Source organism: Budorcas taxicolor, chromosome 15 (assembly GCF_023091745.1).
Source record: "Budorcas taxicolor isolate Tak-1 chromosome 15, Takin1.1, whole genome shotgun sequence".
Taxonomy (NCBI): Eukaryota; Metazoa; Chordata; class Mammalia; order Artiodactyla; family Bovidae; genus Budorcas; species Budorcas taxicolor.
Window position 1 is genome coordinate 13,915,798 of NC_068924.1, and position 13,085 is coordinate 13,928,882.

The 13,085-nt window shown below is 37.5% G+C and overlaps 1 protein-coding gene across 3 annotated transcripts in view; it reads left to right on the forward strand.

Moving 5' to 3' along the window:
• The window catches only part of MTMR2 (myotubularin related protein 2), a 113,450-nt gene that overhangs the window by 53,816 nt on the left and 46,549 nt on the right, over window positions 1-13,085 (forward strand). For 2 of the 3 annotated variants that reach the window (XM_052652419.1, XM_052652418.1), the window contains one exon: window positions 12,983-13,058. The exons of the other annotated variant lie outside the window; for it this stretch is intronic. In XM_052652419.1, coding sequence (XP_052508379.1) covers window positions 13,013-13,058 — 46 coding nt within the window. In that variant the 5' untranslated portion in view covers window positions 12,983-13,012. The remainder of the gene's footprint in view (window positions 1-12,982; window positions 13,059-13,085) is intronic. 3 annotated transcript variants of the gene reach the window in all.

The following is a 13,085-nucleotide window of genomic DNA, read 5'->3' on the forward strand; positions in this document are numbered from 1 at the left end:
AAAATTAGAAAGTGTGGAAAAACGGATGAACATAAAAGTATATTTAATACAGTCATGATGCAGCAGGGATAATAATGACTATATTCAGTTGATGGTAAAGAAATAAGTAAAACTGTGCCTAGAGGATATTTAATTAGGTGGTGGTTGTAGAGTCGCTCAGTCGTGTCTGACTCTTTGTGACCCCATGGACTGCAGAATCAGCGTAGACAAGTAGAAAGTGAAAAACTCCAGGGGCGTCCCAGTCTTAGGTGGGTCTTCATAGTTTTGTGAGATTTACCAACAGGAGCCCCACCAGGTTCTTACAGTGAAGGCTTAGAAAAATTCTCTTTTGATACTGGCAGAGGGAGAGGAAAAGCAGTTATTTTGAAAATGTCCAGAACATTCTGTTTTTCTTAAACCTGCCCTCAAAAGAACCTGTTTTGCTAGCCTAGCCTGTGGGTTTTGTCAGAGCCTAACTGATCTGGGGGAAGGGAGATACCCAATTCCAGCCTCCTCTAACCTTCCCCACGGGTGAAGAGAAGTACAAACTGCAGCACCCTCTGGCCAGCCTGTCCTATGGGGGTGGCGGTGGGGACAGTGAAAGTGTTAGTCCCTCAGTTGTGTCCGACTCTTGGTGACCCCATGAACGGTAACCAGCTAGACTCTTCAGTCCGTGGAATTTTCCAGGCAAGAATACAGGAGTGGCTTGCCATTTACTCCTCCAGGGATCAAACCCCAGTCTTCTGCATTGCAGGCAAATTTTTTTTTCACCGTCTGAGCCACAAGGAAAGAAGCACTTATAAATGTCACAGTCTTTATAAAAGGCAGAGGATTAAGAGATTGAGACACAGAACTATGGGACATTTCTCCTCCCGCCTCCACACCTCACCACCACTTTAGGAACCTGTTTATTTCAGCTCTTTTTACCTGGTGCATTATGTTCAACTTTTAACAAAAAATTACAAGGCATACTAAAAGCCAAAATTGATATGTATGAATCAACAACAATTTTATATTTCTATCATAAAATAGATCACCAAAAGAAACTTATATTTCTATTATCAGTTCAGTTCAGTCGCTCAGTCGTGTCCGACTGTTTGCGACCCCATGAATCGCAGCACGCCAGGCCTCCCTGTCCATCACCAACTCCTGGAGTTCACTCAGACTCACGTCCATCGAGTCAGTGATGCCATCCAGCCATCTCATCCTCTGTCATCCCCCTCTCCTCCTGCCCCCAGTCCCTCCCAGCATCAGAGTCTTTTCCAATGAGTCAACTCTTCGCATGAGGTGGCCAAAGTACTGGAGTTTCAGCTTTAGCATCATTCCTTCCAAAGAAGTCCCAGGGCTGATCTCCTTCAGAATGGACTGGTTGGATCTCCTTGCAGTCCAAGGGACTTTTAAGAGTCTTCTCCAACACCACAGTTCAAAAGCATCAATTCTTTGGCACTCAGCCTTCTTCACAGTCCAACTCTCACATCCATAAATGACCACTGGAAAAACCATAGGCTTGACTAGGTGGACCTTTGTTGGCAAAGTAATGTCTCAGCTTTTGAATATGCTATCTAGGTTGGTCATAACTTTTCTTCCAAGGAGTAAGTGTCTTTTAATTTCGTGGCTGCAGTCACCATCTGCAGTGATTTTGGAGCCCCCCAAAATAAAGTCTGACACTGTTTCCCCATCTATTTGCCATGAAATGATGGGACTGGATGCCATGATCTTCGTTTTCTGAATGTTGAGCTTTAAGCCAACTTTTTCACTCTCCACTTTCACTTCATCAAGAGGCTTTTTAGTTCCTCTTCACTTTCTGCCATAAGGGTGGTGTCATCTGCATATCTGAGGTTATGGATATATCTTGCATTGGTATGTTGCATTCATTATAATTGATGAACCAATATTGGCACATAATATTAATTAAAATCCATGGTTTACATGAGGGTTTACTCTTGGGTTGTATGTTCTCTGGGTTTCAACAAATGTATAATGACATGTTTCTACCATTACTGTGTCATGAAAAGTAGTTTCACTACCCTGAGAGCACTCTTGACCCCACCTCCCTGTCCTTCCCCCATCTCCCTGAACCCCTGGCTACCACTGATCTTCTCCCTTTCTCCATAGTTTTGCCTTTTCAGAATGTCACATAGTTGCAATCATCCAGTACATAGCCAGATTGGCTTCTTAGCAATATGCCTTTATGAGTCTTCCATGTCTCTTCAGGGCTTGATAGCTCATTTCTTCTCATCAGTAACTAATCTTCCTTTGAATTGATATACCACAGTTAGTTTGTCCATTTACTTACTGGAGGACTTTTCAATTGCGTTCAAGTTTTAACAGTTATTGAACACCTTGCATTTTAAGATTTAAACTTTAAAATTTTTCTTCATATCAGGTATATTCATTCCTAGGATTATTGTAACAGAATATGCAAACTGGGTGGCTTAAAACAACAGAATTTTATTCTCTCACAGTTCTGGAGTATGTAATAAGAAATATATTTATATATATAGGTCTTCATCTTTAGCTCTTAGAGCTCCTAAAACTTGTCATCTTCTAAGTGATAAGAGCCAGAGAAGCATCTTTGGTTATAATATTTGGCTTTTTAGTCTCTGGTTCCAGAGTGATAAAAGTAAAGAGCATCTTTTGTTATTCATAATACACCCTCTTGGGTCACACCTGAGTTTGTGTTAATGAATAACTCTTGGAAAGCCCCTAAGGATGGGGCCTGGTTATCGTGGGAGCCCACCTTGATTGCTTTTGGAACTTTCAGCCTCTTCCATCTCTGGGGAGGGTAGAGAGGTTGGAGGTTGAGTTGACCACTAATGGCTGTAATTCAGTCCATCTAGTAATGAAGCCTCCATAAAGATACCCTGACTGAGGGGTTTGGAGGTCTTCCAGATTGGTGCACACTTTTAAGGGTATGGAAATTTCAAGGTGTGGAAATCCCACACAGCCTTATACCACATACTGGTATCTAAGTACTGTCCTTCATAAAAATTTGGCAAATGTAGGTAAGATGTTTCCCTGAGTTTTGTGAGCCATTTTAGTAAATTACTGAACTGAAGAAGAGCTTGTGGGAAACTTTGCTATATGAATGTTTGCCCAGAAATAAGATGACAGTCTAGGGTTTGAGATTGGTGCTTGAAGTGTAGGGGCGGTCTTGTGGGACTAAGCCCTTACAACATGTGACCTGCACTAACCACTGTTGATAGTGTAGTAACTGAGTTGTAGAATACCCAGGTGGTATCTGCCAAGAACTGGAGATTTCCTTGGTATGGAAAAACCCACATATCTATGTCAGAAGTGTTGAGAAAGAGGATAGAAAAATAAATTTTTTTTTTTTTCCCCTTTTAGGAGGCTTGTAATGTGAAATCAAGGTGTTGGGAGGGTGGTTACTTCTGAGGACTCAGGCTCTCAGAGCCCTCGCCATCTGTTCCACACCTCTTTTCCAGCTGCTGGGGAAGACCCGTGATTCTTGGTGTTGCTTGGCTTGTAGATCCATTACACTCATCTCTGCCTCCATCTTCATGGGACATTATCCGTGTGTCTCTGTGTTTTCATAGGGATGTCATCCTACATACACGGCGGTCATCCTGGATTAGGAGTCCACCCTATCCAGTATATATCCTCATTGAACCAACTGCATCTGCACTGACTGTATTTCCAAATAAGGTCATGTTCCCAGGTGCCATCAGTTAGTACCTCTCCCTATCTTTAAATAACCTGTAGCATGAAGTGATGCTTTCCAGCCTGCTCCTGTGTGCATACTCTCCCTTTTTTTTTGTTATTGTTGAATCATTGATGATGATGTAATATTATCCAGCTCTTACTAATTGTGGTTTCAGCTGAAAACCAAATTTTCCTTGGCAGTGTTATAAAAAAGGGCTTCCTTGTGCTTGAATTTGGATGTATTTTCAAATATATAACCAAGAAGATACATCCCAGATGCCAGTGTGTGGCTCTACCCTGCTCAGATTGGTTTTTATGGTTCATTTGCGTACTTTGTGGTTTGTCAAGTATAAAAAAATAACAATAAAGTGAAATTGATGTGAAATGATTTTTTCCTAGAATTATCCAATGAAGGATGTTTATTCTTATTATTTACTGTTTTAGTACATAAAGAAACTGTGAAAGATAGTTTATAACATCTACAGACTCCTTTTCCCCTTTTAGGTGGTTATAATTTAGTGTTTTGCAGATTTCAGAAAGAATTCTTTTCCTGTTTTTCTGTTATCTTACATTCCATGTGAAAACTGACCCCTAAGCTTGCCAATTTCCAGATCATCATTATAGACAAGGTTTCTGAATTTCCTTTATAATAGTTTCCTAATCAGAGAGGAGAGAAAGGGAGGTTGGTTAGAGTCTCATGGAAAGTTACTGAGCACTCTGAAAATAGTTTGATAAAAAGGCCATGGAAGAAAATGGGGAAGAAACATGCTTGGAGATAGGGCAAAAGTGAATTCTGTTTTAGGAATTAAAAAAGTTATAAATTTCAATCTGTGTGGGTTTTTTGGTTTGTTTATTGTTTCCACCAACAAGATTTTAATGTGTTCAATAGACTTTCTTTGAAAAGGGTTAAATATTGTATTAACTGCTATTAAAGAACAGATTTTATGTAATCTTTATTGATAGTGGAATACAGAGGAGCCTGATGTGCTACAGTCTGTGGGGTTGCAGAGTCACAGTTGCAGAGAGACACAGTTTAGCCACTGAACAACATCATCATCTATTGATATAGCCAGAGCTCCTGAGTCAAGTCAGCGTCTAATGCAGCTGACCGGGAACAGATTGGCGAGCCAATGGTAGTGGCTTTGGTTCAGTAGGAGAACACATCTTATATATTCCAGAGGGTGTCTCCTGAGGGGAATGTCTCTCTTCCTCTCATATCTGAGTGTTACATAACTTCCTCTCTGCTGGAGATATTTGCATGTGAGTGCTGACATGCCTGATCAGTCTGGCTTTGCTGTCTTAGTTTCTCTACTCTCATTTTAGAAAGCTAGGACCCTTGTGTTTTTTAATTCTTTGTTTTGACCTTAACTCCTTTTTTCATTTAATCTATGTTTCCTTTTTCATTACTGACATATCTGAAATGCAGTTTTCTTCAAGTAAAAATCATCATGCGTGATGAAATAATTGTTTGCATTTGTTTTATAAACTAGGGTCAAATTTGATCACTTCTTCCAACAGTTTATCTCTTATCCCTCTTTATTTCTCTCATCATGGACTAATGTAGGATTTTGGTGTTTCTCTTCTATATTGTTATTGTCTCATCTTTGTCATATCAGTTTTGTGCACCTCTTTGACCATGCTATTTACCTCTGTCAGAGATCTGCAGTGGTCTTCCTTTAGATGACTGGTCAAGTTTAATATCCTTTCTCTCCTCCCTCCATGTATTTTATTATAAAAATTTCCAAACACATTACTGAGTTATATGAATTCTCTGTATGTTGAATATTAACCTCTTATCAATTAATGTGATTGGCAAATATTTTCTCTCATTTGGTAGGTTGTCTTTTATTTTGTTGATGCTTTCCCTTGTTGTGCAGAAGTCCTTAGTTTGATATAGTCCCACTTGTTTACTTTTTCTTTTGTTGCCTTTTTGTGTGTGTGTCAAATCCAAAAAAATCATTGCAAAGACTGATGTCGCTGATGTCAAGGAGCTTGTCCTCTATATTTTCTTCTGGGAATTTTTTCAGGTCTTACATTCAAGTCTTTAATTCCTTTTGGGTTGATTCTTGTGTTTGGTGTAAGATAAGAGCTCAATTTCACTCTTTTGCATTTGATTATCCAGTTTTCTCAGCACTATTTGTTAAAGAGACTGTCTTTTCCTCATTGTATATTCTTGGCAACTTTGTGGTAAATTAATTGACCATGTATTAGTGGGTTTATATGTGTGCTGTCTATCCCATTCTGTTGATCTATGTATTTTTCTAATGCTAATACCATACTGCTTTGATTATTATAGCTTTGTAATATAGTTTGAAATCAGGAAGTATGATGCCTCCACCTGTGTTCTTTCTCCAGATTTCTTTGGCTATTCAAGATCTTTTGTGGTTTCATACAAAAGATCTTTATTTCTGTTGAAAAATGTCAGTGGAATTTTCATAGGGATTGTATTGAGCTTTTTTAATGTCAAAATTTACTTCATTTTATATTGTATATTCATGAAGAAATTATACTGGCTCTAGTTATTTTTAATAGTCTTTTCCTTTAAACTATATAATATATTTAAAATTAAGTGGTTAATGTACCTGTCCTATTACAGAATTTGAGTTTTCTGAATCTCACTGTATATTTACCTTTATCAGTGAGTTGTACATTGTCATGTTTTCATGTTCCTATTAGTGTCTTTTCATTTCAACTTGAACTCTTTTCAGCCTTTTTTTTTTTGTAGGGCAGATCTAGTAGTGATGGTTTTGTATGACAGACCTAACTTTTATTCATCTGAGAAAGTTTTTATTTCTTCTTCATTTCTGAAGGATACCTTTGTTGGATAGAGTATTCTTAGCTGGTAGTTTCTTTCTTTGACTAAAAGAAATGTGAAATGTCATTCATTCCGCTCTCTTCACCTGTAAGGTTTCTGCTTGGAGATCTGCTGATGGCCTAATGGTTACAGTCTGTCTTACTGGTGTTAGGATTTTCTGTTTGTCTTTGGTTTTTGCAAGTTTCATTATAATATGTCTTAGAGATAATGGGGGGAATCTGTTAGCTTCATGAACTTGGATATGCAGCCTTCTCTCCAGGTTTGGGAAATTCTCAGCTATTATTTTTTTTTAATGAGCTCTATTACCCCTTTCCTTTCTGTTCTTCTTCTGGAACTCTAATGATTCTGCTGTTTATTCTTGATGGTGTCCTGTAGATCATGTAGTTCCTTTTTATTCTTTTTCATTCTTTTTTCTTTGTTCTCTCTGACAGAGTTATTTCAAAGTTCTGTCCTCTAACCATGGATTCTCTCTTCTGCCTGGTCTGTTCTGCTATTGATGCTTTCTCTTACATTCATTTTGTTCATTGAATTTTTAGCTCCAGAATCTATGTTTAGTTTTTTTAATGATTTGTCTCTGTTTATTTCTCGTTTTGATCATGTATTGTTTTTCATGTTTTGTAACATTGTGTCTTTATTTTCTTGTAGCTCATTGAGTTTCCTCAGATGGCTATTTTGAATTCTTTATAGGATCAATCACTTTTCTCTGTATCTTTGCCTTAAGTTGCTGGAGGATGATTATGATCTTTTGGAGTGTCAGGTTTCCCTTATTCTTCATGTCCCTTGTCATTTTACACTGCTGTTTTGGCACTTGAAGTAACAGTTAACCTCCTCTAATCTTTACTAGCTGAGAGATACTTGTTGTTGGTCTGGTTTATGTTCTTGGGAAGGGTGATACTGGCAAAGGTCTTCCTACCCACTCTAATGTCCATACTTGTATTTTTCTTGTTGTTCTGATGGGAGTGCTGGAACTTCTTTAGAAACCTGAACTTCCATAAAGGCTTTCTCATATGTGGGTATCTGCCCAAGTGCCGTGTTTTCCAGGTACTGCAGTTACGAGGGGTTAGAGTCAGTTCACAGGCTCCTGCTGGCTCCACATCCTGTACCAGGTTCTTTCTGCTTGTTACACATTGCGCAGGTGGATGAGGCTCCTTCTGGGTCCTTCAGCGTATGATGCTGGGTTCCATAGCTCCCATGAGGCACTTTTGCTCATTGTTAGATGCCAAATTTTAGATGTTAAAGGGCAACAGAAACAAGAGACATCTTATGCTACCGTGATGCTAACATCATTCCTCTTGCTGCTTTCTTTAGAACAGTAAGTTGCTTGCTATTCTGTAGCTAAGTCTAGGAGTTTAATAGTTCAAGAGTTAAATATATGGTTCCCATTATGACATCCTATCTCAAATATTAATCCTTGTGTATTTTAGAGCAGAGAAATAAAGCACCATGTGAATAAGCCATTGTGACAAGAGACAGTGCCAATTTATGCTGATGCTTCTGTTAAGTGAATAAGTGTTTCTTACATTTTAATAGCACCTTGCAAGTCCCTTTATGATGCAGTGATCTCATTTCATATTCACAAACTAGTAAGGTGGATATTAATATTACCTTAATAATATAAATGATGAAACTAAGACTTAGAGGTGTATGGTGGCAGTAAATGTTTTTTGGTTTTTTTTTGTGTTTTTTTTGATTGCAGGGTAGTTAGGATGTAAAACTTGTCTTTGCTGGATACCACAAATTTATTATATATATTTTAATTTTCATTCCCCCTTTTCAGCTTAATTACTGCCTCAAGTAATTTATTTTACTTTTTTTCAAACGCAGGACACATGCGCTATATTTTTGTTGACTTGGCATATCTGAGAATGACTTCTGTATTAGAGTGATCACAGACTTCCTTTAAGAATCCAATAACATTTTCTTATTGTTTTCTGGGATATAGTTTTACAGAGAAACCTGAAGATTGCTGGGTTTTGCTTTTGTATGTAAATTCTCCAGAAATTTTTGTCTATGTAGCCATAGTTTGTCTTTTCATTACAGTTCAAAAAGTTTTGCTAAGATGCACCCATATATGTCTCTGTTCATTGATTTTTTTTATTTGGAACACGGTAAACTAGTCTGATCAGCAAACATAGATTGCTGCTGCTGCTGCTGCTGCTGCTAAGTCGCTTCAGTCGTGTCCGACTCTCTTTATTCAATTTCAAAAACATGTTCTTCAGTTACATGTTGGATTATTACTTTTAACCAGTTTTAATTTTTTCCTTTAGGGAATAGAATTATTTTATTGGTTATCATCTTCCCTCATGATTTTTATGTCTGTTCTTCTCTACAAATTCTTAAGAGGACTTTCCATGTTTGCCCTCTACATAAGTGCTGCTTTCTGAATAATTCATTCAACTCTTTATTAATACCAGCACAGGTTTTATTTCTGCTATTACATTAAAATTTTTTGTAAGCAGTTCCTTATTTTACCCATTTCTCTTAGTTTCTGTCTCTCCTTTCTGTTCCTGTTTCCTGGGAGGTATGGCTCATTTACTTTTAGGTATGCAGATAGCTTACAGATTGTTTCTACTAATGCTTGTAGAAATTATTTTCAGAAGACTGCTGGTTTGATACTTCTTGTCAAATAATCTTTTTTTCTAGGCTCCCCCTCCCCCCTTTTTTTCCTTTGGTTTTGCTACCGATAAATTTGTTCAGAGTCAGTGTTTGCCAGTAAACAAAGTGTCTGAATTGCCCTTGGCCTGCCTTGTTCAGTTGTTTGAGTTTCTTTTTATGCCAGTATCTTGAGCTCTAAGTGAGTTGTTCATGTAAAACCTCCAGTGTATGCCTGTTATTAAAAGTCTGTCATCTGGTGCAGATTTTCCAAACAATGCTGTCCATCTTGCTTCTCTTCATTGTCTTGCTCTCTGACGTTCTAGTCAGAGAGTATGAGAGAGCCTACAGTTCCTGACGTGTACTACTGACATGCATTTCTCTGTGTCTTTTCTCACTTTGCAAAGCTTTACTTACGAAGATTATATCTCATCACGCACCCATGCCTCTGCCAGAACTGCCTTTGTCTCCACGCCTGTCTGCAGTGCACATATTTTCTGGGGGTTGTAGCTTCCTACTGAATGCAGAAATATAGAAAGAGAGGAAATCATGGGGAACAACACTAACAACTATGAGAAGTAAATCTGTGCAGTAGAGAACTAGTGTCCAGCTTTGTAAGTGACATGAACATTGAATTTCCAAATCAAGTGGTAGACAATGGCCACAGAATAAAGTATCTTCCCTTTATATGATCTTTCACATGTGTTTGATTGTGTTATTATTTGTATCTTTTGTTTTCATAATTAGTAGAAATTCTTACCAGATTCTGGCAGTCTTGTTAGTCTGAATATTTTGCTATTATTATTGATGGAAAATACTTGTTAAGTATATTTTTGTGTCAACTCTAATATAAATACTTTGTGTATTAACTAATTTAATTTATAATAACCCTTTTGTGGAGTACTGTGATTATGACCATTTTATAGGTGGGGGAAATGAGGCATAAAGAAATTGAACACCTTGTCTAAGAGTACCTACATAGCATGTAGCCTAGTTAGAATTTGAAGCCAAGAAGTCTGCATATATTTGCATTGTGCAAGTTTTCATCCTGATTTTCTGTATCTTCATAGGCCCACCCTCTCCTTCCTTCCCTCCTTATCTCTCTTCCTTTTTGCTTACATTTCTTTTATGACTACATAAAAGATTATATCAGGAACTAGCAATGAGATACTATTAAAAATGTGACCTTTTTGAGTTCTAGAATGTGGAATATTAAAAAAGTATATATGTGTGTATATATTTTAGTTCTTTAGGTATTGCTTTATGAAACAAATTATTAAATTTTCAAAAGTGAATTTGTTCAGCTTGCAGATGTATTAAACAGAAGTAATTTGTTCTGTGTAGTTCTTCCTTTATTAACCTTGATGAGTGTTGGGCTGTGGCAGTAACGTTTAACCCTTTGTCTCATCCTCCCTAAGTGCACAGCTTAAACTTGGGAATGACTTGATTATCAGTAAGAATTAGATTCATTGGATTAGTGCTGCTCAATTCAGGCACCACTAGACTGATGGCTGTTGAGCACCGGAAATGTGGCTGGTCTGGTTGAAATGTGCTAGAAGTATAAAACATACTCTGGATGTTGAAGGCTTAATATGAGTAAAAGAATATAAAGTATCTTTTACTTAAAAATACTTATTATATCTTGAAATGACTGTTTTTGAGTTGTTAGATTAAGTAAAATATATTATTAAAACCAATTTTGACTTTCTTTTTACTTATTTACTGTTAAAAGACAGTTAAAAATTATGTGTGTGCCTCGTATTTTATTTTTGTTGGGAATTCAAAAATGTGTGCACTGTGGTGTCTCTTCCCACAGTCTGGTAGGGAGGAGAGGGGCTCCTCTAAAACATACTCTGGATGTAGAAGGCTTAATATGAGTAAAAGAATATAAAGTATCTTTTACTTTAAAATACTTATTATATCTTGAAATGACTGTTTTTGAGTTGTTGGATTAAGTAAAATATATTATTAAAACCAATTTTGACTTTCTTTTTACTTTTTTACTGTTAAAAGATAGTTAAATATTATGTGTGTGTCTCGTATTTTATTTTTGTTGGGAATTCAAAAATGTGTGCACTGTGGTGTCTCTTCCCACAGTCTGGGTAAGTGCCAGAGAGGGGCTCATGCCTGCAGACCTCTGACCTAGTTTCGATGACCTGTGGAAGGTGACCTGTAAGGCAGTTGTAGTACCTTGTGTTTTCTTCCTTTTTACCTTCTTTTGAGGACTCTCAGTCTACTTTTTGGATGGAAGGAAAGAAAAGTCAAACGCTATATAACAAAAAAAAAAAAATTGAGAATCTTTTTTCTAGTTGTTTTGGTTCTCAGTCTAATGAAACAAATCAAGGTTGAAGTAGAAGGTCTGAGTCTGCTCATAGAGACCACTGCTCGCCCACCTCCTACGAAATTGACTTTGACAATCAAATGGCTAGTAGTGCCTCTTGCTCAGTATGGAACACAGATCGATTTGAGATCTCTTGACTTCAAAGTGTGGAACATATAGAAGGAGAGGGACATTAAGCAATTGGATGTGTGGAACTGGAGTCCAAGAAAAATATTGGCTAACGATATAGATTGAAGTGAGGTAAGGTCATAGTATGAAATCAACAGGAAATGAGTAAAATGAGAAATGGGACAAACCTCTGAGGAATAAGTAAGGTTAAGAAAAGGGAATAGAAAGGTCATTGAAAAAGAGTGGCCAGAGAAGGAAGCATTAGCCAGGAGAGTGTGCTCTCAAGGAGCAGGTAAGTGCGGGTAGTATCAGATGTAGCTAGGAAATAGAAATAAAGACTGAGAAATGTCCATTGTCTTTAATAATGAGGTTATTGGGGAGAAAGGGCTTCCCTGGTGGCTCAGACGGTAAAGCCTCTGCCTGGAATGTGGGAGACCTGGGTTCGATCCCTTGGTTGGGAAGATCCCCTAGAGAAGGAAATGGCACCCCACTCCGGTCCTCTTGCCTGGAAAATCCCATGGATGGAGGAGCCTGGTGGGCTACAGTGCATGGGGTCGCAAAAGAGTCAGACAGAACTGACCGACTTCACTTTCACTTTCTATTGGGGAGAAAGCAGGTTCCCTGCAAAAAGTTGGGTTAGGTGGCAAAGCCAGGTTGCAGAAGGTTGAGGAATTGATGGAAGGTAAAGAATTGGAGACAGTGAAGGTTATTGTTTGGCAGTGAAAGAGGTGAAAGTTAAGGCTATTGAAAGGTCGTGGGGTATACTTGGCATAAAACAGTTGCATGTGCTCATGCATGCACTTGTGTGTGTGTACCTGTGTTCTGTGGGTTGTCCATTAGAAAACCATGATTCTGTATCTTTACATTCTTGGAATCCAGTGTAACACCCTTCATAAGGAAACTACTCAGTAAGTGTTGTTGATCTTTATTTTATTAAATATTTCTTTTTCAACAAGACTCTTGATCAACATCATTTCCAGATCCTCTAAACATTAAATCTACATAAAAGTTTGATTTTATGTAAGTCTTAATGCAATAAGGCACTTGGATATGGCTGAAGGGAAAGAAAATGAGCTTTGTAGTCCACCAAAACTATAATTCAAATCTAGGTTCTGATGCTTTTTAGCTGTAGGATTTTGTATAAGATAATTGTTGCTTCTGGCTTGTTTTTCCTTATCTAGGAAATGAGAATAATGATACCTTTCCTTATAGGGCCATTGTAGGAGTCAGTAAAAAAAATAAAGTGTTTTGTATAGTACCTTCTACAAAGTAGGCACTTGGTAAATGTTTTGTAGAAAAATAGCAGCTTCATGTGTTATACATGCCAACATTACAGTCTTTATAATCACATATAATAGTATATGTGATATAATGCTGTTACTTTAAATAAGACCAAGCATACTCAGTTGAAATTTAAGTTAAAAATTAGCCTTTGAATAAAAAATTGTTTCTTTTCTTGCCCTCTCCTCTCTTTTCCAATCCAGGTCCTGAGGGAATCTAACAAATTAGCAGAAATGGAAGAACCGCCCTTGCTTCCAGGAGAAAATATTAAAGACATGGGTCTGTAATGGTATTTTTTGTCAAATT